This window comes from Somniosus microcephalus, unplaced genomic scaffold, assembly GCF_052327205.1.
Source record: "Somniosus microcephalus isolate GS21.2 unplaced genomic scaffold, FLI_Smic_1.0 scaffold229, whole genome shotgun sequence".
In the NCBI taxonomy this organism is placed as follows: domain Eukaryota; kingdom Metazoa; phylum Chordata; class Chondrichthyes; order Squaliformes; family Somniosidae; genus Somniosus; species Somniosus microcephalus.
In genome coordinates, this window is record NW_028225416.1 from 176705 (window position 1) to 203872 (window position 27168).

Genomic DNA, 27168 nt, shown 5'->3' on the forward strand with positions numbered 1-27168 from the left:
TTCCCCGTTCCCTATTATTAATTCCCCATTCCCATGCTCTAAGGGACCAATGTTTACTTTAGCTACTCTCTTCCTTTTTATATACCTGTAGAAGCTCTTACTTTTTGTTTTAATATTTCTTGCCAGTTTACTCTCATAATTCATCTTCTCTCTCTATTATTATTTTAGTCATCCTTGGCTGGTTTTTAAAAATTTCCCAAACCTCTGGCCTCCCACCAATCTTGGCAACATTGTATGCCTTCATTTTCAATTTGATAGCATATTTTACTCCCTTAGTTAGCCACGGATATTGCTCCTTTCTCTTAAAATCTTTCTTTCTCACGGGAATATATTTTTGTTGAGAGTTATGAAATATCTCCTTAAATGTCCGCCACTGCATTTCAACTGTCTTACCTATTAATTTATTTTTCCAGTCCACTTTAGCCAGTTCTGCCTTCATGCCATTGTAATTGCCTTTGTTTAAGATCAGGACACTGGTTTGAGATACAACTTTCTCACCCTCCAACTGAATTTGAAGGAGGCCATTCAGCCCATCTTGTCCTTGCCGACCGACAAAGAGCTATCCACCCTAATCCCACTTTCCAGCACTTAGTTTGCAGCCTTGTAAGTTACGGCACTTCAAGTGCCAACCAAGTACTTTTTAAATGTGATGAGGGTTTCTGCCTCTACCACCCTTTCAGGCAGTGAGTTCCAGACCCCCACCACCCCCTGGGTGAAAATATTTTTCCTCAAATTCCCTCTCAACCTCCTACCAATTATGTTAAATCGATGCCCTCTGGTTATTAACCTCTCTGCCATGGGAAATAGGTCCTTCCTATCCACTCTATCTAGGCCCCTCATAATTGTATACACCTCATTATGGTCTCCCCTCAGCCTCCTCTGTTCCCACGAAAACAACCCCAGCCTATCCAATCTTCCCTCATAGTTAAAATTCCCCAGCCCAGGCAACATCCTCATAAATCTCCTCTGCACCCCCTCTAGTGCAATCACATCCTTCCTGTAATGTGGTGTCGAGAACTACATGCAGCATTCTAGCTGCGGCCTAACTAGTGTTTTATACAGTTCAAGCATAACCTCCCTGCTCTTATATGCTATGCCTCGTCTAATAGTATCCCATATGCCTTCTTAGCCTCCTTGATCAGTACTTTTCCAACCCAACAAGGAAGGAGGCAGTGCTGGATCCAGTTTCTGGGGAATGAAGTGGGGCAAGTGGAGCATGTGTCAGTGGGGGAGCATTTGGGAAACAGTGATCACAATATCATTAATGGCCCAGAAATTCGGGTTGGAAGCTTCCCGCGGGTGCAAGCCTCCGACCTGCACTTACCTAGCGCGCCAGCCATTGTGCTATGGGCCCGCATGGGATTCCGATCCTGGGCCTGCTCCAACTGCCGGCGTGCAGTGCTTGCATATCCCAGGGACGCAGTTAGTTCGAAGTGTCCTCTGGGATCACGTGGGCCATGGAGAGCCAATGGTAGCAGGGAATCTGTATTCATAGATTTGACAGGAAGACCTGGCTATGAATACAATTCAGCCCCAAAAACATAAATAAAACTTCAAATAATTTTTTTTTTAATCACATTTTTAAAATAACTATAAATTACATAAAATAACTATTTTAAACAATAATTTAAATTTTTGAAAAGATTAATTACAGTTTCTAATGGGGCTAAAAATAAGCTTAACTTACTTTAAAGTATTTAAAAATAATAAACCTGTGGAAAAATTGTTTTAATTTTACATAATTCACCACTTACCTTGTTAAAAGCAGGCCTTGCAACTGCTTTTTAAAAGCATAGCTCCTGGAGACTTACCCTCCTGGAGAAACCTGCAAAAAAAACGGAAGTTCCAGGCGTATGCGTTGCCTCTCCGGCGCACACGTTCGACCTGTGAACCCCTTCCTTTAAGGGAATGGAAGTTCTGGTTTCCCACGCATGCGCAGTGCATGCACAAAACCGGCACTTTCGTTGGGTCTACGGGTGAGTACACAGTGCGTACTCACCCGTGGGGACCCGAAGTTCTGGCCCATTAGGTTTAGAGCAGTTATGGAAAAGGACACGGAACAATCAAATGTGAAAATATGAAACTGGAAGAGGTTTAACTTCAGTGAGTTGAAAAGGGATCTGGCCCAGGTGGATTGGAATCAAAGATTGGCAGGCAAAATTGTAAATGAGCAATGGGAGGTCTTCAAAGAGCAGATACTTTGGGTATTGATGAAACATACTCCAATGAGGAGGAAAGGAAGTTAGAATTCCCTGGATGACTAAAGATAAAAGCGTGCTGGGCCTGGAATTTTTGTTTGATTGTGCTGCTTTGTTCAGTGCAATTTGCCTGAAATCAGCATAATCAGCACACAAGAATTGTGTAATTTTAAGCGCAAATTGCATTCAGTGCAACTCACGTTTCTGCGATTTTTTTTTTTTTCCCCACTAGTTTTAAAAAGATTCCACTAGAAACAGACCCCGCCCACATACATGGCCACTCCGCCCCAGGGTGAATAAATCACCGTGGCGAGTTTGCGCTAATTGCGCTCATTTGCAGACCTTCATGAAGACTCTAAAAATTAAGCTGGATCTTACGGACGCAAGGATACTGACGTTTTAAAAGGTCTCAGATGTAATTTAAAAGGAACTGACTGGAAAATAGTTTTGTACATTTATTAAAAGTCATTTACAGTCGTTTAAAAGCGGGTGACTCACAAATTTTTCGTCTTTTAATACTCGTGTGAAGCACCTCGGGACGTTTTACTACGTTAAAGGCGCTATATAAATACAAGTGGTTGTTGGTGGACTGACGCTGTGAATTAAAACTGCTGATTTTTTTGTGATAACCCCAATAGTCCATCTTTACCGAATGACCACTCTTAAACATGGCGAGGAATCATTTTTGAAGCAAATTATTTTGAAAGAAATTACCTTTGAAAAGGCTTCCCGACTGTGCGGGTTCATTTGCATTCGGTTATTTGCAAATGGAGTTTGAGCCGACACTCTGGGGAGAGACACCACTTTCAAAACGTGCACTATGTTGGGTGCAATTTGCGTCAGATTCGCCAACTGCACCCAACGCGGAAGCTTTACCTCTGATGGAGATTAAACTGATACAGAAAAAGGAGGCTTATGCTAAATGTCGGGTTCATAAAATACAGTAGAGGATCAAGCTGATTGGGGATAAAGTACCGGGTAGAACTGAAAAGGGAAATAAGGGGGGCAAAGAGAGTGCATGAGAATAGATTAGTGGGTAACATAAAAGAGAAAGCTAAAGTATTTCATAAACATATAAATAGTAAAAGGGTGGTCAAAGGAAGTTTGGGGCCGATTAGGGACCAAAACGGAAATGATCTTGTGGAGGCAGACGGCATGGCTGAGGTACTAAATTTAGTACATTGTTACGTAATAAAACTCACTACACACTTGGTTTGAGTATAAAGCAAGGCTTTAATCAACTTGTTTCAAAACATGGAGGTCTAGTTATCTTTCACTAGTTCCTGTTTACAAAATGTCTTGGGCAAGCTGGGCCCATGCCCGAGTATTTATACTCCTTGGACGGCGTCACCAGCTGGCCGTCCAGTGTTATTTCATGAGTCTTTCTTCATGGATTATAAGATTCATAACACATTGCATCTGTCTTCACGAAAGACAAAGAAGCTGCCAATGTCACAGTAAAGCAGAAGGTAGTATAGACATTGGATAGGATTAGAATAGGTCAACAGGAGGTACTTAAAGGGTTGGCAGTGCTCAAAGTAGAAAAGTCACCCGGTCCGGATGGAATGCATCCTATGTTACTGAGGGAAGCAAGGGTGGAAATTGCAGAGGCTCTGGCCACAAAGTTCCAATCCTCCTTAGATACGGGAGTGGTGCTAGAGGACTGCAAATGTTACACCCCTATTCAGAAGAGGGATAAACTCAGCAACCACAGGCCGCAGTCAGCCTAATGTCTGTGGTGGGAAAACTTTTAAAGACATTAATCCAGGACAATGTTAATTGGCACTTTGAAGATCTGGTTTCATGAATGAAAGGCAGCACTGATTTGTTAAAGACAAGTTGTGTTTTACTAAGTTGATTGAATTCTTTCATGAAGTGATGGAGAGTGTTGATGAGGGCAGTGCGGTTGATGTTGTGTATGTGGACTGTCAAAAGGTGTTTGAGAAAGTGCCACATAATAGACTTGTTAGCAAAATTGAAGCCCATGGGATTAAAGGGGCAGTGGCAGTGTGGATACAAAACTGGCTACTGTGTGTGTTGTGTCCGTGTGTTGATAGAGACACTGAAGACAGGAGTTGGTTTCACAGGTGTTTACTAAACAAAGTCTGGAGGGGAACTAACTGATACAACACAATATACAGGCTTATATAGCCCGAGTGGCCATTACCGGCATTACAGTACACATGGGGCTATTAAAGGCACATACACTACAATTCCTCCCTTTTTAGCCAACCAGTACATAATATTTTGAGTAATCATTAATTACATGTTACAAGAAAAATAATCTACACATTGCTGCAGTTAATTAAGTATAAGTCAGTCTCTCTGGAGGCTTCCTGACTCGGTCCGGATAATGCCTCGGTGGTGTAGTAGTTTCTGGTGGTGTAGTAGGTTCTTTTGGCAAGGCTGATTCGGCTTGAATGCCAGTGTCGGGTTCATCGGGTTCCAGTATCACCGGATCGGAGGTAGATATGGGTATCTCTACTTCATCATTAGGCGTATAGAGTTGTGGTGTAGGTTGTCCCTTTTCAGATGACTCTATGATTTGGTCAGCATGGTGCCTTATTATGCTTTCTCCGATGTCCCCGGTATACATCAGCGGTCCTAGTCGTGTGCAGATAGTTCCAGGCTGCCATTTCTCGGTACGGTAGTCCCGGGCCAAAACTTGTTGACCTATCTGGAAGGTTCTAGTTGGCCTTTCATTCATGCCTTGAAATTGCCGGTTCTCCACGTCCCTTCTGATGTTTGGCTTGATCAAATCCAGCCGGCATCTTAGGCTTCTATTGAAGAACATCATGGCGGGAGTTTGGTTTGTAACCATATGTGTTGCATTCCTGTATGCGAACAAGAAGTTATCCACCTTGTGCTGAAGTTTTATGTCTTCATTACCCATGGCCTTTATGGTCTTCTTGAAGGTCTGGACAAACCTTTCAGCCAATCCATTGGTGGCGGGATGCTATGGGGCGGACGTGTAGTGCTTAACCCCATTGTTTTTTAAGAACTTCCTGAATTCTTCGGACACAAATTGCGGTCCATTATCAGAACAGATCTGTTCCGGCAGCCCATTCCTGGCAAATATGGTCCTTAATACTGTGATGGTTTTATCCGTGGTGGTGGAGGACATCTTTATTACCTCTGGCCACTTGGAGTGTGTATCAACCGCGATTACGAATATTGAACCCATAAATGGACCAGCAAAGTCGATGTGTACCCTTTGCCAGGGAGATGAGGGCCACTCCCATGGATGTAGAGGGGCTTGTGGTGGAGCGTTTTGGACCTTCTGGCATCCTAGGCAGCTCTTGGTCATTTCTTCGATGTCTCCATCGATACCTGGCCACTATACAAATGCCCTGGCTAGGTTCTTCATTTTCACTCCACCCAGATGCCCCTCGTGAAGCTCCTTTAGAACTTTATCCTGGAGTTTGGGTGGAATCACCACTCTGGATCCACACATCAAGGTTCCTCGGCACACTGACAGCTGTTCTCTTCTTTGCGAGAATGCTGGCAACAGTGGTTCGACATGTGCTGGCCATCCCTTCACTGTTAAATCGTAGACTCGTGAGAGTCGGGTCATTTCTAGTTTCCCTTTCAATGGCAGAATTTGTTACTGGTAGACATTCGACTATGGTAGAGTGGAAAATCTCCACTGGGTCTACGGTAGGTGCTTCTTCTACCGTTGGCAACGGTAGGCGCGATAACCCGTCAGCATTCCCATGCTTTTGTGATCCTTTGTATTCTATGTTGTATTGGTGTGCCCCTAGAAAAAGGGACCACCTCTGTAGCCTTTGCACTGTCATAATGGGAACACCCTTTTTAGGGTTGAATATGGAGATGAGGGGTTGATGGTCAGTCAACAAGGTAAATTTTTGTCCATGTAGGTAATGGTTGAATTTCTTCACTCCCCATACCAGGCTGAGTGCTTCCCTGTCGATTTGGGCATAGTTACGCTCAGCTGAGTTCAATGAGCGTGATGCAAAAGCTATCGGCCTTTCCGAGCCATCAGGGAATTTATGCGATAACACTGCTCCTATGCCATAAGGGGATGCATCGCACGCCAGTCTGATTGGCAGTGATGGGTTGTAATGAGCCAAAACTTCTTTGGACGTGATTAAGTCTTTGCATTTATGGAAGGCACATTTACAGTCCTCGCTCCATTTCCAAATTACTCCTGTTTGTAGCAGTTCATTAAGAGGGTGTAGAAGTGTTGATAAGTTCGGTAAAAATTTATGATAGTAATTTATTAATCCCAGGAACGACCTTAATTGTGAAACATTTTCAGGTGCTGGGGCTTTTATGACCGCTTCAATTTTTTCAGGTGACTTATGCAACCCTTCCTTATTAATTATGTGGCCACAATATGATATTTGATTTTGGAAAAATTCGCACTTGGGGCGATTTGCTCGTAGGCCCCGTTCTCTCAGCCTAGTGAGCATCTGCTCCAAATTGGCAAGGTGCTCGTTGTTGTTTTCTCCTGTTACAAGGATGTCGTCTAGGTAGCATTGAGTCCCCGGAATCCCTTGGAGGACTTGCTCCATAGCTTTTTGCCAGATAGCTGGAGTGGATGCTACTCCGAAAACCAGTCGATTGTACTGGTACAGACCTTTGTGTGTATTTATCGTGAGATATTTTTTAGAGGCCTCTTCTACCTCCATCTGTAGATATGCCTGTGCCAAGTCAATTTTGGTGAAACGTTTCCCTCCGGATAGTGAGGCGAAAATATCTTCTATCCTCGGAAGAGGATACTGTACCGTGTGAAGGACCAGGTTTACAGTCACCTTGAAGTCTCCACAGATGCGAATTTTTCTATGTTCTTCAGATTTATCATTATTTAATGCTTTCTTCATGACTGGGACGATGGGTGTTGCCCACTCGCTCCAATCTATTTTGGACATTACGCCTGCCTTTTCCAAATTCTCCAGTCTGCCTCGACTGCTGGACGAATTGCGTATGGCACCGGTCTTGCCTTAAAAAACTTGGGAATTGCTGCATCTTCCACTTTTATTCAGGCGGTGATGCCTTTCAAGGTCCCTAGTTTCTCTTGAAACACTTCTTTGGCGTTGGCCAAGATGTCTTTTAATCGTTCAGGTATGACGTCATCATCGTTTTTTTTCTTACTGGTCACTGTCAGTGCCTGAATGGAGTGCCAGTCTAAACGTATTTTCCTGATCCATTCACGTCCCAACAGCGGTGGACCACCATCTTGTAGAATGTATAAATACAACTTTTGTATTTCCTTGCCGTTGTATACAACAGGCACCCTTATTTTTCCTTTGGGGTATACTTTCTGCCCCGTATATGTTTTCAAGATAATGGATGTGTCTTTTAAAGGTATATGCGGAAATAGCCGCTCGTAATCCCGTCGATTTATGACGGTCAGAGCTGATCCTGTATCTAGCTCCATTTTAACTGGGGACCCTGCTATCGTGAGGGTAACCCAAATGGTCTGGTAATCATCTTTGGCAATTACATTATGTAATTTGAGACAGCTTAGTCTCTTGTTTTCAGAGTCGCTATCGCTCTTCTGGTCTTCGGAGCTACTGTCCATCATCATTTGTACCTTTCTGTACTTTTCTTTATTGATTTTTTTTTTCCTGTCCGTGGATTTTTTTTGTCCAGATCGGCATACCCGTGCAATGTGTCCAAATTTTCCGCATTGCCTGCATGCTTTGTCCTTGAACCAGCAGTCCCTCTGGTCATGGGTGGATCTGCCGCAGCGATAACATCTCTCAAAACCCTGTGTCATTTCATGGGTGCCGAAGTCCTGTGTCTTTTGTTGTATCTCTGCAGCTCCTCTTGCGGCTGCTTCGTATGATACAGCCATACTGAAAGCCTTCTCCAGTGTTAAATCTTTTTCAGAAAGCAGCCTTTTCTGTGTTCCTTCACTTAGGAGACCGCAGACAAATTTGTCTTGAAGATAATCTGCTAGTCCTGCCCCGAATTGGCAGTGTTTTGATAGCTTTCTTAATTCGGTGAGGTAATCAGCGTTACTTTCATTCTTGTGTTGATTTCTCTTGAAGAATTTGATTCATTCCGCTATCAGCAGCGGTGTTGGGTTTAAGTGCTCCTGTAGGGTATCAACAATTTCTTTAAAATTCTTGTCCTTTAGTTTGGCTGGAGTGATTAAATTTCGTAACAGCCCGTATGTCTTTGCGCCCATTAGATTTAGCAGTACTGAACCTTTTTTTAAATCTTCTATTCCATTTGCGGTGCAATATACCTCCACTCTTTCCACATATGTGGTCCAATCCTCTATCTTGTTATCAAAAGCATCAATATTGCCAGACTTAGGCATCCTAGAAAAAAAAAGGCGCTTCCCGCGCTTTTCTTTCTTTTCTGCAGAAAAGATATGGCGCTTCCCGCGCTTCCCCGCCGCTGCTGCCGATGACAATGCTGTTTCCCGCGGTTTCCATTCTTTTTAATTATTTATTTACAGTTGGAGACTCGTTCCCGCCGGACTCTCTCTCTAGATCTGAACGCCGACCTGCTTGCAGCGCCGGCCGTCTCCCGAGTGCTCCCTCCCCGTCTGTCACTGCTTGCCTCCGCCTTCGCTGCTTGGCCTAGCTGCAGAGCCAGCCGCTGGAGCCCCAGCCCGACGCCCAGGAAGGATTATTGCAGTACCTGCCACCAGCTTGGCTAGCTGGTGAAACCACAGCTTTTTCTTTTTCTTGATTTTTCTTCACTTTGGACGCCAGAGGAATCGATGTCCTTGAGGTGCTGCCGAATTGCAGGTAAGTCCGTTTCCAATTCGTCGCCACTGTTGTGTCCGTGTGTTGATAGAGACACTGAAGATAGGAGTTGGTTTCACAGGTGTTTACTAAACAAAGTCTGGAGTGGAACTAACTGATACAACACAATATACAGGCTTATATAGCCCGAGTGGCCATTACCGGCATTACAGTACACATGGGGCTCTTAAAGGCACATACACTACAATTGCTCTTAAAGGCACATACACTACAGTGTGCCTAAGCTAAGCAAGGTAGAGGAGGTTTAGCCTGGTTTTTTTGTACTCTGACCACTATTGCTGGAGGACCATTAAATAAATTATGAGGATGATAGCAAAATACTGCGGATGCTGAAAATCCGAAATAACAACAGAAAACGCTGGAAAAACTCAGCAGGCCAGGCAACATCTGTGGAGAGAGAAACAGAGTTAACGTTTCAGGTCAAAACCCTTCTTCAGAACTGAGGAAAAAAAAGGCAGGAAATGAAACAGATTAAAAGGCCAGTTTGGGGGCTGGGAAATGGAGGAGGGGATGAAAGAACAAAAGGGAACATCTGGGAGGTGAAGAGACATTAAGAGATATTCAAGACGAGACGAGATGGTAATAGGACAGGTAAAGAGACAATAGATGGCTCTAGATGAAGTGTGAAATGCTCTGGCAGAATGAGAGACAGCTGCCATGTGGGAGAGAAAAGATTTGACTCGTGATGAACCCCATGCTCCGATATTCCATTCATATTGTGTGCAGAGTCGTGCGTGGCAAATTCTATTGCGAGTAAAGTACCAGTGGACATCAACGAGCCAGAATGTAATGAGCTTCACTCCTGAGGAAGAAATCACTGGAAATCCTATCGCATTTGGAGAACAAAGAATAGGTAGTGAAATAGTGTAGGGCCTCGTGACTACAAATCATAGCCTAAAGAAAGTACCCGCATATTTAGAGAGTCTTATGGGGTCGTCACATTAATGATATTGGGCCGTATGTTCTGATGCCTACGGGTGGGCACGAGCTGTGTACACACCCGTAGGGACATCGCAAATGCCGGTTTCAGGCATGCCAAGCGCATGCGCTGAAAACCGGCACTTCCAATCTTCCGGACGCCTGTCCTGGAGAAGGGCCTCTGCGGCCGGATAGTTCCGCTTTCTAGAGAACCTCCGCCCGCAGAAAACCCTTAGAAATCTTACGCCTGGTAAAAGCAGGAGTAAGACCTGCTTTTACCAGTATAAGAGTTAAAAAAAAGTGAAAAAACAAAAAATGTTTTCACTCATTTAACATTTAAAAATACTTTTAAAAAGGTAAGTTTATTTTTAGCCCCGTAAAAAACTTTAATTACTTTTTTCAAAAAAATACATTTTTGTTTAAAATATTTAATTTATTGTAATTTCAGCTCATTTAAAAAATGTGATTTTTCTTTAAAATGTATTTAATGTTTTACAATGTTTTTGGGATGATCTCCATTCATATATTTGACAGGTCTATAAAGGGGAGATTCCCTTCTCCTATTGGCCCCCCATGGCCCACGTGATCCCAGGGACACTTGCGAACCGCCTGCGCCGCTGGGATACGTGGGCCCTGTGCATTTCGAGTTTGGAGAGGCCCAGGGGCGGAAGTGTCCGGACCTCGGGAACCCTCAGGTAAGTCCGTAGATTTTTTCCAGATCGGAGGCCTCCGCATGCAGGAAGCCTCCTATCGGAAAATACGGGCCGTTAATTATCACTGCATCAATTATACGTTTCCATCGAAAGTTACTAGGCGTTTTATTTCATCACCAGTTAAATAAAATAATAAATTAAACAAAATAAAATCAGGTAAAATAAATACATACTTATATTTTCCTGCAGGTGGAGAAATGGAGGAAGTAGAACTGAGAAGCATCGAGTTTGTTTCCTCGCCATATGTGATCGATTTATCAAAGACAACTGGCTACTTCATACCCAGGGTTCCATTTACTGTACTGGTATGTATCATTGCAGCGGGTTGAAACCATATGTAATCTACCTGGTGAAATATAACTCTTCGTCAACTTGTGTATTTTATGGTCAGCAAGGCGAGGGATATTAACAGTGGTGGGGGGGTGGAAGCTGAACATTGTCCAATTACGAGCCTCGATTGACGACACGGAACACTTTTAGTCATAGAGAGCCGTAGAGTCATAACAGCACAGAAGGAGGTCATTCAGCCCATCGAGTCCATGCCGGCTCTCTGAAGAGCAATCCAGTCAGTCCCGTTTCCCCCGCTCTATCCCCATAGCCCTGCAAGTTTATTTCCCTCAAGTACCTATCCAGTCTCCCCTTGAAAACATTGAATGTCTCCGATTCCACCACTTCCGTCGGCAGCGAGTTCCAGGTCCTCACCACTCGCTGTGTAACAAAGTTTTTTCCTCACATCCCCCCTGTATCTCTTGCCCAAAACCATAAATCATGTCCCCTAGTCCTTGTACCATCAACTAGTGGGAACAGCCTTTCCCCGTCTCGCCTATTCAAACCCGTCATAATCTTGTACACCACTATCAAATCACCCCTCAACCTCCTTTGCTCTAATGAAAACAAATCCAGCTTCTCCAACCTGTCCTTGTAGTTAAGATCCCCCATCCCCGGAACCATTCTGGTAAATCGCCTCTGCACTCCATGCAAGTAAAGCATGAGTCACTGCAGTTTGAATGGCTATCAGCACTGCCCAGAAAATGCATATTAGCTTCCACTTCCTCAGAAGATATATCCTACCTGGTCTAGCGTGGCATTTCCATTTGCAATCCACCGGCCATGAAATGTCCGTAAAAAGTTTGACAATTCCGTGTTAATTGGTGCTGAATTAGAAACAGTTGTGTGCTGTGGAGCAGCCTTCACTGTAAGCTAGGTTAGCAGTGTGGGTGGAATTTCCATGGGGTTTCTTGATCTCGTGCGATAAATTTGGTGGAAGATCTGTGGAAAGCCGAAGATCTGGGTGCCATTTACAATGGGCCGGACTTGTCGAACGCCACAGGTGCGTACGAGGTATGTAGGTGCCTGTAGGGGCCTCGCAAGTGCATGCGCTGAAAACCAGCACTTCCGATCTGTTAAGAATCCTCTTGACAGGTCATCCGCCTGCCCGGGAGAAGGGTCTCCGCGGGCAGAGAATTCCGCTTTCTGCACAACCTGCGCCCGCTGAAAACCTTTAAAAACCTCATGCCTGGTAAAAGCAAGTGTAAAGCCTGCTTTTACCAGCATAAGAGTTTTAAAAATTAAAATAATTTTAAAAATTCACTCCTTAATAATTTTAAAATACTTTAAAAAAAGGTAAGTTTATTTTTAGCCCCATAAGCCGAGCATAGTGGTAATATTACTGGAATAGTAATCCAGAAGCCTGGACTAATGATCCAGAGACATGAGTTGAAATCCCACCACAACAGCTGGGGAATTTAAATTCAGTGAATTAAATAAGTCTGGAATAAAAAGCTTGGATCAGCAATGGTGACCATGAAACTGTTGGATTGTCATGAAAACCCATCTGGTTCACTAATGTCCTTTCGGGAAGGAAATCTGCCGTCCTTACCCGGTCTGGCCTCTATGTGACTCCAGACCCACAGCAATGTGGTTGACTCTTAACTGCCCTCTGAAATGGCCTAGCAAGCCACTCGAGGGCAATTAGGGATGGGCAATCAATGCTGACCTTGCCAGCGACACCCACATCCCACGTACGAATAAAGTAAAAAAACTTTAATTATTTTTTTCAAAAAATTTAACTTTTGTTTAAAATACTTAATTTAATTTAATTTTAGCTCATTTTAAATAGGTGATTTAAAAAAAATTGTTTAATGTTTTAGTTTGTTTCTTAAGTGATCCCCATTCATACTGTTGACAGATCTATACAGAGACCTGTCAAAAGTGTGAAGGGGGATTCCCTTCTTTGATTGGTTCCCCATGGCCCATGGGATCCCAGGGACTGCTGTGAGCCGCCTGCGCCCCTGGGATACCTGGGCCTCTGCGTATTTCGTAGTGGAGAGGCCCAGGATCGGAAGTCTCGGGACCTATGGAGTCAACAGGTAAGTGCGTAGATTTTTTTCCGATCAGAGGCATCCGCACGCAGGAAGCCTCCGATCAGAAAATCCGGCCCAATGTGCCTCGTGGATTTCTGTCTACCTTCCGCTGATGTTACAGCAGAAGATGAGAAGGACATGTAAGCATTCCAGGCGTGCATTCCTCCAGGTCTGCGTAATAAGATTAGACCAAGAGGGGACCTCAGTATGAAAAGCACAATACAATTTTAGATGGTATCGCAGAGAAAACTGCCAGCAATTTTTAGGTGTCAGTTCAGAAAAAAGGCACCACCAGACCTTAAAGGAAGCAGCATTTTCATAGAATCATAGAATCATAAAAATGTACGGCACCGAAGGAGGCCATTCGACCCATTGCGCTCGATTTTCATTGAGCCGTGGAGTCAGACTTGGAGGCGTGCGGGGTGTTAAAATCACAAAAACTGGCGGGCGGGACCCCCCCCCCCACCCCCAGCTGGTTCCCGACTCCAAGCAATTTTAACTCGGGCGTGTCTGATGGTTCCGACTCCGTCCCGCATCCAACAGGCGGGACTGGTCTTTAAGTCCCTTAATAACCACTAAATGGCCTCTATAATCCTATTTTAAAAGGCCCTTGCAAATTTAACCCTTTCCCCACGTAAAATGCACCTGGTGGGAAACACGAATGTGAAACCTGGCGGGAGCACTATTGGATTGCTGACTATCAACTGCAGGTCAAACATTAAAGTGGAGATTTGATCAGCCATCATTTGCAAGTGGCAGGACTTTGTGGTCTCAGGACTGGGGCAACTTTTAGAAGGCTTAACCACACCTGTGGAAGGTTGGAGCCTCACACCCATCTCCAGTGTGGCCTCCTGGGAAACCCCTCTCTCCACTTTCACTTAACGCTTCCTCAATGGAGGCATATACCAGAAGCATGGGAGCCATTTATTTCCTTCCCATCTGGGCATTAGAGGAGCTTGAACACCAGCTGCAGCACCAGCAGAACCAGGAACAACAACAGCAGCACCAGCAACAGCAGCAGCAGCAGGAGCGCTTGGCTGCTGCTCACCCATCTGAAGCTGCACAGGCCAGAAGGGGCATTTCCCAGGTGGCCACACACACTTGCATCACGCAGGTAACCGATGCCCTTTTTGCCCTCGCACACAATTACATCCATTTCACCAAGGATCGAGCAAGTGTCACGGCGTGAGCGGTTGGATTAGCTCATCTGGCAGGCTTTCCAAGGGTGCAGGGTGTCGTTGAATGCACACATGTGGCCCTTACGGCACCCCATCGCAATCCAGGTATTTTTGTCAACCACAAGGGCTTCCACTCCCTTAACGTTCAGCTGGTGTGTGACCACAAGAAGGAAATTTTGCATGTTTGTGCCATGTACCCTGGCAGTTGCCATGACTCCTTCATACGGCGCCAGCCTAGTGTGCCTCCACTATTCATTCCGCCAGACCAACTTAACGGATGGCTACTTGGAGACAAGGGCTATCCCCTGAGGACGTGGCTGATGACGTTGTTGAGAAGACTATCCAACGAAGCTGAGGAGAGCTACAACTCCAGCCATATGTCCACCAGAGCCATAATCGAACAACCATCGGTTTGCTGAAGATGCGCTTCAGATGCCTGGATAGATCCGGTGGAGCCCTGCAGTACTCAGCAGCCAGGGTCTCCAGAATCATCGTGGTTTGCTGTGCACTTCACAACATGGCACAGTGTCGTGGCTTGCAGATTCCTGAGGGCCAATTGGCTCCTCACATATCCTCCTCAGATGAGGAGGAGGAGGAGGAGGGCGAAAACAAACATCCTGCAGAGGCCCATCAACCAGCGGCAGCATTACACGAGAACATTGCTGCCCGGGATGCAAGGAACGCATTCATCCTGGCCAGATTTGCTTAGCCTAGTCAATCAAACACTTTTGCCTCACAGCTTCTTACCAGAGCATTGACAATGGCCAAGAACCAGAGGATTCCGAGCACTCCGACCACCATACTAACAGTTGCAAGTATTCCTAAGGCCTCAATGTGGAAGACCCAATGGCGAAATGACGGACGCCACAACTGCAACATTTGTCATCAGAATTTTTATGTACAATTATGATGAGATGGCATTTTTACACTAAACACAAAATTCCACCCAAGTGACTACCCTTGTGACTACTTGTGCTTTATCCTCCTCTTACGCATGCTCCTACGCAGTGCTTCCCCTGTGGCTTCAGCAGATGTGGAGGCCCCTTGCTCACTTTCCTGCTGCTCCTGTCTCGACACCTTTGGCGGGCACCCTCTGGGGTTGCGAGCCTGTGAGGGCTCGTCAACAGTCTGCTGCTCTTGCGGCTGTGCAGTGGTTGAGACGTTTATCTCATTTAGGTGCGGAATCCGGTGGGGCTCTGACCGAGGGCTCTGCAGTGGCATGGAAGTGTGAGCGCTTGGAGAGGAGCCCCCACTTCCTTTAGGTATGCCACCAACCTCCCTCTCATGGGTCAGGCCCCCCTCAGCGCCTGCAAGTGGCTGGAGAGCACCTTGCTGCACATCAGGGTGTCCATGGGAACCCGTATCTGCAATAGCAGTCCTACTCTGAAGGACTTCCATGAAGGTCTGGTTTCTCTGTTCAATAGATGCTCATCGCTCCTCAAGAGATGTCATTCTATTCTGAACAATGACCATGTTTTCCATACCCAGGCGACAAAGCTCCTCCATGGCCGTAGCCCTCCTCTCCTCTACCATAGCCATCCTCTCCTCTACGGAAGCCAGCCTTACCACGGAGGTAGCAATTGTTTCCACGGATGTAGCCATCCTTTCCGTGGTGATGCGTTCATACGCCAATGACTCCACAAAGGCTCTGCTCATTTTGCTATGGACTCCTCCATGCGCTCCACACTCGCAACGACCCTAGAGACAAAACCTGCCAGAGACTCCTGCATCTGTGCCTGGAGTTCCATCACCTCTGATCTTATGGATGGACCCAGAGGCAGAGGGTCGAGATGCTGCTGAGCCGAGCTGGCAGAGTCCTGCGCCCTCCGACTAGGATTCTCCACTGCTGTCCCTGTCTCCACAATCTGCTGATGCTCACTTGTGAGCTGTGATACACCAGGTGACAACACTACTCTATGTCCCAAAGGTCCCACCGAGGTGTTTGAGTGTTTGCGCTGGTGCTGGGTGCGCAGAATTCTGGTGACACTGCGCCCTCAGAGGTTGCAGCTTCCTCTGAGGAGTCTGGCTGCTCAGCCTCTTCTTCCTGGCTAGGGGGGATGGATGCTTGTGGTGGTCCTGTGGGGGAGTAAAGGAAAGAGTCAGGGATGTGATGCAAAGGCTACATGCACATAGATTTTTGCAGCTGCTCATAAGTCCATCTGTTACAGCTTCACAATCATTATCAGCGACTCATGAAATGTCAAAGAGAGAGGTGGAAACTTTTCTGTCACCAGCTTGCTGTGTTGCACCCGTCTGTCCGTCCCCCACGTGCGAATCATCCTCAATGCCCATGATTTCCAGGACGGCCTCCTCCCAGGGGGTCAGGTGTGCTAATGAGGCTGTCCCTCCTCCTGTCCTGGCTCGCTCTCTTTTGTTGTGAGCTCTCTTTTCCTGCAATGAGGGAGACAAGTGGAGGCTGAGTGAGAATGAGCGAGTGAGTGTAGAGATTGCATAGCATAGATACTTAGAAGGAGACAAAGATGGAGTGAGGTTGCAAGACTAAGGGCCCTCCCTGTTTGTTGTCAGTTGTGTTCAAAGCATCAGAGTGATAGGGAGTGTGAGGGCTGCTGGCCAATTAAGTTAAAATTGCATCTATCTCCCACATCCATTTAGATTTGTATGGGAAACACGAAATTCGGATAACACAACAACAGCCCGCACCTGAGTTAAAATCCAGCCCATTGTGCCTGTGCTGGCCGAAAAAGAGCTATCCAGCCTAAATTTGGTAGTTAAGTGTGCAGCTGGTTGTTATTTCATGGAGTTTTAATGGTACAAAGAAGACCACTCTGAACCGGGGAAGGAACCACACCATCCAAAATAATCAATGGTCCAATACAATTGTCTTTTCAGGATCAGATACCCAAGGGTTGAGTATATAATATCTGGCAGCATATCACAATCAACTGCTGGTCTAATCTCTGATTATGGGAATGGTGGCATAATGGTTATGTTACTGGACTAGTATTCCAGAGGTAACAACAGAAAACACTGGAAAAACTCAGCAGGCCAGGCAGCATCTGTGGAGAGAGAAACAGAGTTAACGTTTCAGGTATTCCAGAGGTCCTGGACAAATGATCTGGAAATATGTCGTTCAAATCCCACCACGGCAGCTGGGGAATTTAAATTCAATTAAATAAATCTGGAATAAAAAGCTAGTATCAGTAAATGGTGACCGTGGAACTATCGGATTGTCGTAAAAACCCATCTGGCTCACTAATGTCCTTTAGGGAAGGAAATCTGCCGCCCTTACCCGGTCTGGCCGATATGTTCACTCCAGACCCACAGCAATGTGGTTGACTCTTAACTACCCTCTGAAATGGCCTGGTAAGCCACACAGTTGTATAATGGCAGCTCACCACCACTTTCTCAAGGGCAATAAGGGATGGGCAATAAATGCTGGCCTTGCCAGTGATGCCCAGATCCTGTGAATGAATACAAAAAAAAGTTACATCAATTTTACATTGGATTCTCTACACTGACCGTCAGAGTTTTTACATGTTTCTGGAAACAGGTAGAATTGAAATAAGTGGGTGAGGCAAATGTAGCTCCTCATGATGTCATTCAGAAATGCCACACAACACTTTATGAATAATTCAGGCGCGATTTTCGTGTCGCCTTTGGTTCGAGCGTGTGACATTACCACAATCGAAGTTCAATGGAAGGGGAATCGGGCTGACTCTGTTGGCGTGGCAAAGACAAATTCCTAAATTATCACATCCTTTCTTCCTGAATAACTGAACAATTTTTGACTCAGCTATTATTTCACTCTGTAGGTCCAGGTAACTTATCCTGATGGATCTCCTGCCTCAGGTGTTCCTGTTAAGTTAGCAGGAGAACAATCACAAAATACACAGGAAACCGACCATATCGTGTTAACAATGCCGTCCCCTGCAGATACAGATTTCTTTGAAATTAAGGTAAGAACCAACAGCTTGAATGATTTTTTTCTATGTTTACTTTTTTGCAAAGCTTTCAATCTTTTTGTAAATGTGTGAATACGCGACAGGTTAAAATTAATGTAACAATTTCTACATCAGTCAAGCTCTCAGATGAACAATTCCAAACAAAGTGTTGAATAAGTAAAGCGAGTGGTTCTTGATCACGAAAGCAATGTGAATTATACGCCACCAATATTTGTCTATGCAAACAGAACCTTGTGCAATTTGATAACATATATGTGCTACAGTGCAAGTCACTGAACATTTCTACACAACACCCGAGGGAGAAGAATCAGAAATATGAGGTCGAGTATAATTTGGAATAGCAGAAACCTCGAGAAATTGGTCTCTGATGTAACCTATGGATAATTGTACACATACTTAGCGAAGCCGAGTTGCAGCATACGAGAACATTTTTTTCTCCAGTTATTTCCCTGCTCTAGTTCCTCTACTTATTACTCTTATGGTCTCTAATGTGTGGACAGGATGCAAAATGCTCGCAGAGTCTTAAATTTAGTGTGCGGCAGATTTTTTAATTTCATTCTGGGGATATGGGGTTTACTGGCAAGCTCGGCACTTATTGCCCATCTCTTGCTGACTTTGAGAAGGTGGTGGTGAGCCGCCTTCTTGAACCGCTGCAGCCCGTGTGGTAAAGGTGCTCCCACAGTGCTGTTAGGGAGGGAGTTCCAGGATTTTCACTGAGCGATCATGAAGGAACAGTGATATACTTCTAAGTCAGGATGGTGTGTGACTTGGAGGAGAACTTGGAGGTGATGGTGCTCCCAAGCACCTGTTACCCTTGTCCTTCTGGATGTGGAGGTGGCAGCCTCGACATATCATGGTTCCGTCCTGGTCAAAATCCTAGAACTCCCTACCAAACAACACATGGTCCAGATGGATTAAATCCACGCATTTTAAAAGAATCTTGGAAGAGATAGCAGAGGCATTACTACACATACTAGTAATTCATTAGAAAAAGGTGTAGTGCCAGAGGACTGGTGGATATCTAATGTAAAACCTATATTTAAGAAGCGAGATAGAAGATGTCTAGTTTACAAAGCTAGGTGACAGTGTCAGTTGTGAAGAGGATGTGAAGAGGTTTCAAGGGGCTCTCGACAGGCTCAGTGAGTGCGTGAGAACATGGCAGATGGAATATAATGTGGATAAATGTGAAGTTGTCCACTTTGGTAGAAAAAACTGAAAGGCAGAGTATTTCCTAAATGGTGAAAGATTGGGGAATACAGATGCTCAAAGGGACCTGGGTGTCCCTGTACATGAGTCACTGAAAGTGAATGTGCAGGTGCAGCAAGCCATTAGGAAGGCAAATGGTATGCTGGCCTTCATTACAAGAGGATTTGAGTACAGGAGTAAAGAAGTCTTACTCCAATTATATAGGGCCTTGGTGAGACCACACCTGGAGTACTGCATACACTTTTGGTCTCCTTGCCTAAGGAAGGATATACTTGCCATAGAGGGAGTGCAACGAAGGTTCACGAGATTGATTCCTGGGATGGCGGGACTGTCGTATGAGAAGAGATTGAGTAAACTAGGTCTGTATTCTCTGGAATTCAGAAGAATGAGAGGGGAACTAATTGAAGCATACAAAATTATTACAGGGCTTGATAGGATGGATGCTGGGAGAATGCTTCCCTTGGCTGGGGAGTCTAGAACCAGGGGCCACAGCCTCAAGATAAAGGGTAGGCCATTCAGGACTGAGATGAGAAGAAATTTCTTCACACAGAGGGTGGTGAATATTTGGAATTCTCTACCTCAGAGGGCTGTGGAGGCTCAGTCATTGGGTATATTCAAAACAGAAGTCGATAGATTTCTGACTAGTAAGGGAATCGAGGGATATGGCGATGGGGCCGGTGAATGGAGTTGAGGCAAAAGATCAGCCATGATCTCATTGAATGGCGGAGCAGGATGTAAGGAATTAGCACATGCTAGCAGGGTTGGGGTTGTTGTCTCTGGCCAGTCAGAAGCCTCTGAGCTGCTCCAGGGACCCCCATGTGGTTTTGAAGCGCTCCCCTATTCCTGGTTCTGATCGGCGGACTTATTCGGTAGCGATGTAGACAGAAAAACGTGATTCGTGGTTTAGGTGCAAAACAGATCAGTATCTATTGAAACAAAAAGAAAGAAACAACTTAAAAATTGATACAGCACAGCTCTGCCTGGTACAGCACTTCTGCTTAACGCAGTACACTCAGTGTCCACTAGAGCGCTTCTTGCTCAGTGCAACACTCCTTTAAATACAACACTTTAAAAACAGCTACACAGTGTTCACCACAGCACTTATCTGCTTGGTGCAACACCCCCTTTTAATACAGTTTTAATATAGAAACACCTTGCTCACTACAGCACCTTTGCATAGTGGCTTTTACTTAAAAACAGCACTTTAATACAGCTACTTTCAGTGTTCACTGAAGCACTTCTCGCCTTAGTGCAACACTGTTACTTAAATAGGGGAGGAGAGAATGGACACAACGAGTGAAGATCGACTAAAATCACAGTTCTAACAAAATTCCCGCTTAATTCCCACCCCTATACCTATCCTAAGTTGCCTTGTAAAAGGCCAGAAAAATATATGCTCACCAATGAAAATGCCTTCTCCGTGCCCTGCGATCTTTGATCTTCACTGCCCCAAAGTAAAAACACCCCAGTATTTTAAAAGTAAACTGCTGGTGTTCCACTTCTTCAGGCAGACTCCCACGTTGTAGAGGGCACAGAGGCAAGGCCAGAGAGAGAGGGATGGCTTCTGAGAAGCTATCTTTCATACCCCACCTGGAGCCGAAATGTTCCCGCCCAGATCCAGACGTATCTGGGCCAAACAAAAGGGACCCAAAACCGCTCCCACTGTCTGCAATGGGTTCTGATGAATTACCCATTCATTCAAACCATTCCCTTTCAGTTCAAATGTGTCTTCAATTGTCCGTGATGGGCTTTCGAATAAAGCTGCAGTGGTTTGAAATGTGTCCATTTCCTTGATTGCTTGAGTAAATAGCCTTGAAGGTATTGTAAACAAAAAGTCATTGTCCTTGTGGTCAGACTGAAACCAGTCTCAAGTGGTTAATCCTTTGTGTAGCAGTTTCTGTAAACACATCGATTGTCTCTGCAGGGAGGGGAAACTCCCTGAACTGCCTTTGATTGGCAGTCTGGTCAGCCATCTTTGATCTTCACCTTTTTCACAGACACACACACGAGCTGCATTTTCAAGTCCTTTGTCTTTTGCCATGCAGTCTGGTGGCCATTTTGAGCCCCTGGATTTTTAAAGGTATATTACCCAGGTATTCTTTAATCAAAATTAATCTTCAGAACTGTAGGAAATTTCAAAATTATTGCGAAATCCTACAGTCCCCCATCGGATACTAAAACTTGCTTGTAGTATCTTTGTCAAAACTGAGCAATAATTTCTGACCCCCCACAAACAACCTTCCCTTATACTTAACTAAATCTATCTTTGATCCCCCGACACCTCCATCTCCCCTGCCCAGAGAGAATCGTAGTACGGCAGGCATCTATAGACAGAAAACCCAAAATTAATTAAATAATCAATACACGGAGGGGGTCCAATGCCCCTGCACCACTTATATTCACAATAAGTCAAGCATGGAGGGGGTCCTACACCCCTTCACCGCTTGTAACATAATTTTAACATGATACAACTTCTTTAAAGGGGCTGTCACCCAGCCAACATATCTGCTAAAAAAAACAGATGGGAGACAAACGAGCTTCCTTTAACTCCAAACAAGCAGTAAAATAATTAACAAGTTCTGTAAATTCTTAGTCTTAAACTGTATTTCCAGCAGCAGTTTTTTAAAATGTTGTGGGCATCTGTTTCCTGCAGACCCCTTCCTTCGTGGACTAGGGTTGCTTCTTCTCTCGACTCCCATGACACGCTGGTCCCCTGTGCTTTCTGGAACTCTGAAAAAGACAAAACAAAACATCTCACCAGCTCCCCTGGCTCGGGGGGGGGGGGGTTGTAATCAGGTCCCGCGACCTGGATCCACAATACATTTCTGGAACGGTACCACACTCAAAACTTATACACTAATATTATTTCAATACAAAACAAAACTTAACACGTTCTACCTTAATACACATTCTACCTTAAATCTTTAGTCACACATTACTTGACCAAAACTATATACAAGCACCGCCCATCTCTGGGTGGCCAGCTTAATCCCTGGTTGGGCTGCCACAGGCTGCTCCCTGCGGCATGGCTGGACTGATTCCAGCTTAAAGACCCTCACAGCTTATGGCTGCTAGTTGGGGACCTCCTACATTTGGCCTCTCCCTGACGCGGGAGACCGCCCTACTCCACTGAAAAGTGGGTGATCATATTTTCTTCGGCTGGGGTACCCGAAGAGATCTCCTAGGGAGTGTTGCCGGTGGGGCTACCCTGGTGAGCAGGCCCTTAGCTTGGGTCACACTCCCTGCTGGCTGGGGTCCTCCTCCTTTGAGTCCCTCCCTTCCCAAACCTGGGCTGGGGACAGGCAATCCCTTGCCACTGGCTGCCGGTGGCTGAGAACCTTCCCCTTCAGGTCTAAGACCTGGTTCAGGCTCCTCTCCAGAGTCCCACAAGAGAGGGGGAATCACTCGGGCCAAGTGCTGGGGAGCTTCTACAATCCCAGCTGCCTGTTCCCCTGCCCCCTGCTGAAACAACCCGCATTGTTTGATATAACTGGCTGCCTACCAGTAATCCTGTTCAAAATCATGAATAACTCATCCCCTGACACAAGCCACAGCGCCTGCCTGTGCAGCCTGTGAACTTGTACCTGCTGTGGGCTGGGGATTTCTATTCTCAGGTTCACTCTCAGCTGCCTGTTTCCCTGTGGGTCCCATTAAGCTAGATGGGACCCCGTTAGACCGGGGTGAATTGGTCAGGTCCTCCGAGTGGACCACCGTGCTGGAGGCTCCAGTGTCCACCGAATATCTCCCCTGCACCATCTCAACCCCCATCTCAACATAGGGCCTGCTCCACTCAGCATTTTCGCGGGGACACAGGTCAACAGGCTGCACTGGCTCTAGTCATTGCTGGGAGTGGGGTTGGGCAGACAGGGTTAAAACACCGGTGGTGGCTGCTACTACCCCCTGGCCAGTCAGAAGTGACCGTAGGGACTGCAAAAAGGACTCAATTGCTGCGGGAGGGAGGTCTGGCCCTGCCTTTTGGGCTGGGGCTGTGGGATCCATTTCTCTGTCCTTTCAAGGATTTTTACAGTCTTTTCTCCAGTGACCATCTTTCCCACACCCGTAGCAATTTAACCTAGCCTGAGCGGGCCGGTTCCCCTCCTAGTGCCACTCTTTCTTACTCTGGCTCCCAGGTTTAACCTCATGGACTCTTCCCTTGGGTTGGGGAGCCTTGATACCCCTCATGTTCCTGAAGGCTACTGTGAGCCGGCGGATCAACGCTTCTTCGGTGGTCTGGGGGTCTCGGGGGTCAAACCAAGCCAAGATCTGGGCTTGGATCAGGGGTAGGCTGTTTGTCATGAGACACTGGAGCCAGTGAGTCAATTGGACTGGGTCCAGTGCTGCCCACCCTGGCATTCCCGGGCATGCGCTCCGGTAGACTGGCCACAACCTGTCTGCGAATGCCTGCGGGGACTCCCCTGGGAGCTGCACTGTTCTTTCCACCCGAGCGAATGGGCTACCATCATTGAGTCCCATGGCCTCCAATACCTCATTCTTAAGACCCTCATAATCCCTCTGCCACCTTTTGCACTCACCAGATAGGGACTGGAGGAGATCACCTGCCAGGGAAAACAGCAGCATTTTTGCTTGCTCTGCGTCATCGCAGTCATTAACACAAGCTGCCTGTTCTATCTCCCTGAAGTGTAGAGAGGGGTCCCCCTTTTTAGTGAGCTTGGGGATGTGGCTAACCATGTCCCTGAGCTGTTGGCTGCCATACGGCACCACAAACTGATTCTGCATATCCCCTGGATCATCTTCATCAACGGGCGGACCGTAGCTCCGTTGTCGGAGGGGTTACACTGGTCCTGGTCGCGGCCTATTTAGCGGGGCCTGCTGTGCTTCCTCTACCTTCCCATCCTCCACCCACCTTTGCTGCCAGAGCTCCCGAAAGCCGGGAGCCGTGGGTGGCGGTCGTGGGACCTCTAATTCCCTGACCAGCCTTTCCCTGGGTGTTGCCTGTGGGACGGTTTTAATTGGGTTGCCAGTAAAATCCGACTGACCTGCCTTCAGGCTGATCAGGCATATCATCCCCTTTGCTCTTTTTAAAGCCATATTCAGGCTTTCTAGTACGATAGCAAAATACTGCAGATGTTGGAAATCCGAAATAACAACAGAAAATGCTGGAAAAACTCAGCAAGTCAGGCAACATCCGTGGAGAGAAATTTGAGTTGATGTTTCGGGTTTGACCCTTCTTCAAAACTGGAGAGAAAAGGAACTAGATCGAAGGCAGGGCTGCGATCGGACAAAAGAATAAAAGAACCAAAAGAAGTAAAAGAGATTAGAAGCTAGACGAGATGGTAATAGGCTGTGATTAGGTGTAAAGTGTGCTGGCAGGGCAAAAGATAGCTGCCAGGTGTGAGAGAGAAACAAAAGGAGAGGGGGGGCGGAGAAAGGAAAGGAGTGGAAAAATATAAGTGAAAATGAAATAGGGGCCGAGGTTATGATCTGAAATTGTTGAACTCGATATTGAGACCGGAAGGCTGCAGACTGCCTAATCGGAAGATGAGGTGCTGTTCCTCGAGTTTACGTTGAGCTTCCGTGGAACAGTACAAGAGGCCAAGGACGGTGAGGTCCGAGTGGGAATGGAGCGGTGAATTGAAATGACAGGCGACCGGAAGCTCGGGGTCACCCTTACGGACTGAACGGAGGTGTTCCGCAAAGCGGTCACCCAATCTGCGTTTGGTCTCCCCAATGTAGAGGAGACCGCATCGTGAGCAGCGAATACAGTATACTAGATTGCGGGAAGTACAAGTAAATCGCTGTTTCACCTGGAAGGGGTGTTTGGGGCCCTGGACAGTGGGGAGGGGGGAGGTATAGGGGCAGGTGTTACATCTCCTCCGCTTGCACGGGAAGGTGCCAGGCGAAGGGGAAGGGCTGTTTGGGGTGATAGAGGAGTGGACTAGGGTGTCTCGGAGAGAGCGGTCCCTGCGGAATGCTGAAAGGGGAGGGGAGGGGAAGATACGTTTGGTGGTGGGATCACTTTGGAGGTAGCGGAAATGCCGGAGGATTTTTCCGCAACCGAGGATTCCCCTCTACCGTGGTTGACACTGCCCTCGACCGTGTCAGTTCTATCTCCCGCACCTCTGCCCTCACCCCTGCCCCTCCCTCCCGGAACCACGATAGGGTTCCCCTTGTTCTCACCTTTCACCCCACCAGCCTCCACATTCAATGGATCATCCTCCGGCATTTCCGCTACCTCCAAAGTGATCCCACCACCAAACGTATCTTCCCCTCCCCTCCCCTTTCAGCATTCCGCAGGGACCGCTCTCTCCGAGACACCCTAGTCCACTCCTCTATCACCCCAAACAGCCCTTCCCCTTCGCCTGGCACCTTCCCGTGCAAGCGGAGGAGATGTAACACCTGCCCCTATACCTCCCCCCTCCCCACTGTCCAGGGCCCCAAACACCCCTTCCAGGTGAAACAGCGATTTACTTGTACTTCCCGCAATCTAGTATACTGTATTCGCTGCTCACGATGCGGTCTCCTCTACATTGGGGAGACCAAACGCAGATTGGGTGACCGCTTTGCGGAACACCTCCGTTCAGTCCGTAAGGGTGACCCCGAGCTTCCGGTCGCCTGTCATTTCAATTCACCGCTCCATTCCCACTCGGACCTCACCGTCCTTGGCCTCTTGTACTGTTCCACGGAAGCTCAACGTAAACTCGAGGAACAGCACCTCATCTTCCGATTAGGCAGTCTGGAGCCTTCCGGTCTCAATATCGAGTTCAACAATTTCAGATCATAACCTCGGCCCCTATTTCATTTTCACTTATATTTTTCCACTCCTTTCCTTTCTCCCCCCCCCTTTCCTTTTGTTTCTCTCTCACACCTGGCAGCTATCTTTTGCCCTGCCAGTACACTTTACACCTAATCACAGCCTATTACCATCTCGTCTAGCTTCTAATCTCTTTTACTTCTTTTGGTTCTTTTATTCTTTTGTCCGATCGCAGCCCTGCCTTCGATCTAGTTCCTTTTCTCTCCAGTTTTGAAGAAGGGTCAAACCCGAAACGTCAACTCAAATTTCTCTCCACGGATGTTGCCTGACTTGCTGAGTTTTTCCAGCATTTTCTGTTGTTATTCAGGCTTTCTATCTCTGCTCTACAGGGGCCATGATCTGCTTCCTCAAACCCTTGCTCGCTGGCCAGCTTATATGCTGCCTTTACTTCCCTAAATTTTTCCTCCTGCTCTTTTACTCCTTATATGAGGCGAGCGTTCTCCTCCCGCACCCTCATCTCCTTGTTCTTGGCCTCTGCAACTAGGCACTTCAGGTACTCTGACTCGTACCTCGCGTGGCTTTTCCCCTCACTAAACTGAACTACCAGGCGCTCTACCTTGGCCTGGTATTCCTCAACCTCCCTTTCCCTATCCCAACTCTCTGCTCTGGCTTCCCTAATCCTGCGGGTAACCACCCCAAGCCTGCGGGAACCTAACCACAAACAAACCAGTGGGATAAAAAGAAACCCAATAAGGGCTGCTCTCTCCAGACTCAAACCACTGTCTGCCACATCGTACACCGTTGCCGACAGTCCTGCCGCAGTCGCCATTTTGTAGGAATTAACAACGGGGGGGGGGGTTATTTGTCTCTGGCCAGTCAGAAGCCTCTGAGCTGCTCCAGGGACCCCCGTGTGGTTTTGAAGCGCTCCCCTATTCCTGGTTCTGACCGCTGGACTTATTCGGTAGCGATGTGGACAGAAAGACGTGACTCGTGGTTTGGGTGCAAAACAGATCAGTATCTATTGAAACAAAAAGAAAGAAACAACTTAAAAATTGATACAGCACAGCTATGCCTGGTACAGCACTTCTGCTTAACCCAGTACACTCGGTGTCCACTAGAGCGCTCCTTGCTCAGTGCAACACTCCTTTAAATACAGCACTTTAAAAACAGCTACACAGTGTTTACCACAGCACTTCGCTGCTAGGTACAAC

At 46.5% G+C, this 27168-nt stretch overlaps 1 protein-coding gene across 1 annotated transcript in view; it reads left to right on the forward strand.

Annotated features, from left to right (window-relative positions):
• LOC147082029 (complement C4-B-like) overlaps positions 1-21919 on the forward strand; it is a 31989-nt gene extending 10070 nt beyond the window's left edge. The window contains exons 4-6 of the mRNA XM_085980522.1: positions 10765-10880; positions 17890-18033; positions 21899-21919. Coding sequence (XP_085836648.1) covers positions 10765-10880; positions 17890-18033; positions 21899-21919 — 281 coding nt within the window. The remainder of the gene's footprint in view (positions 1-10764; positions 10881-17889; positions 18034-21898) is intronic.
• The last annotated feature ends 5249 nt before the right edge of the window (positions 21920-27168 follow it).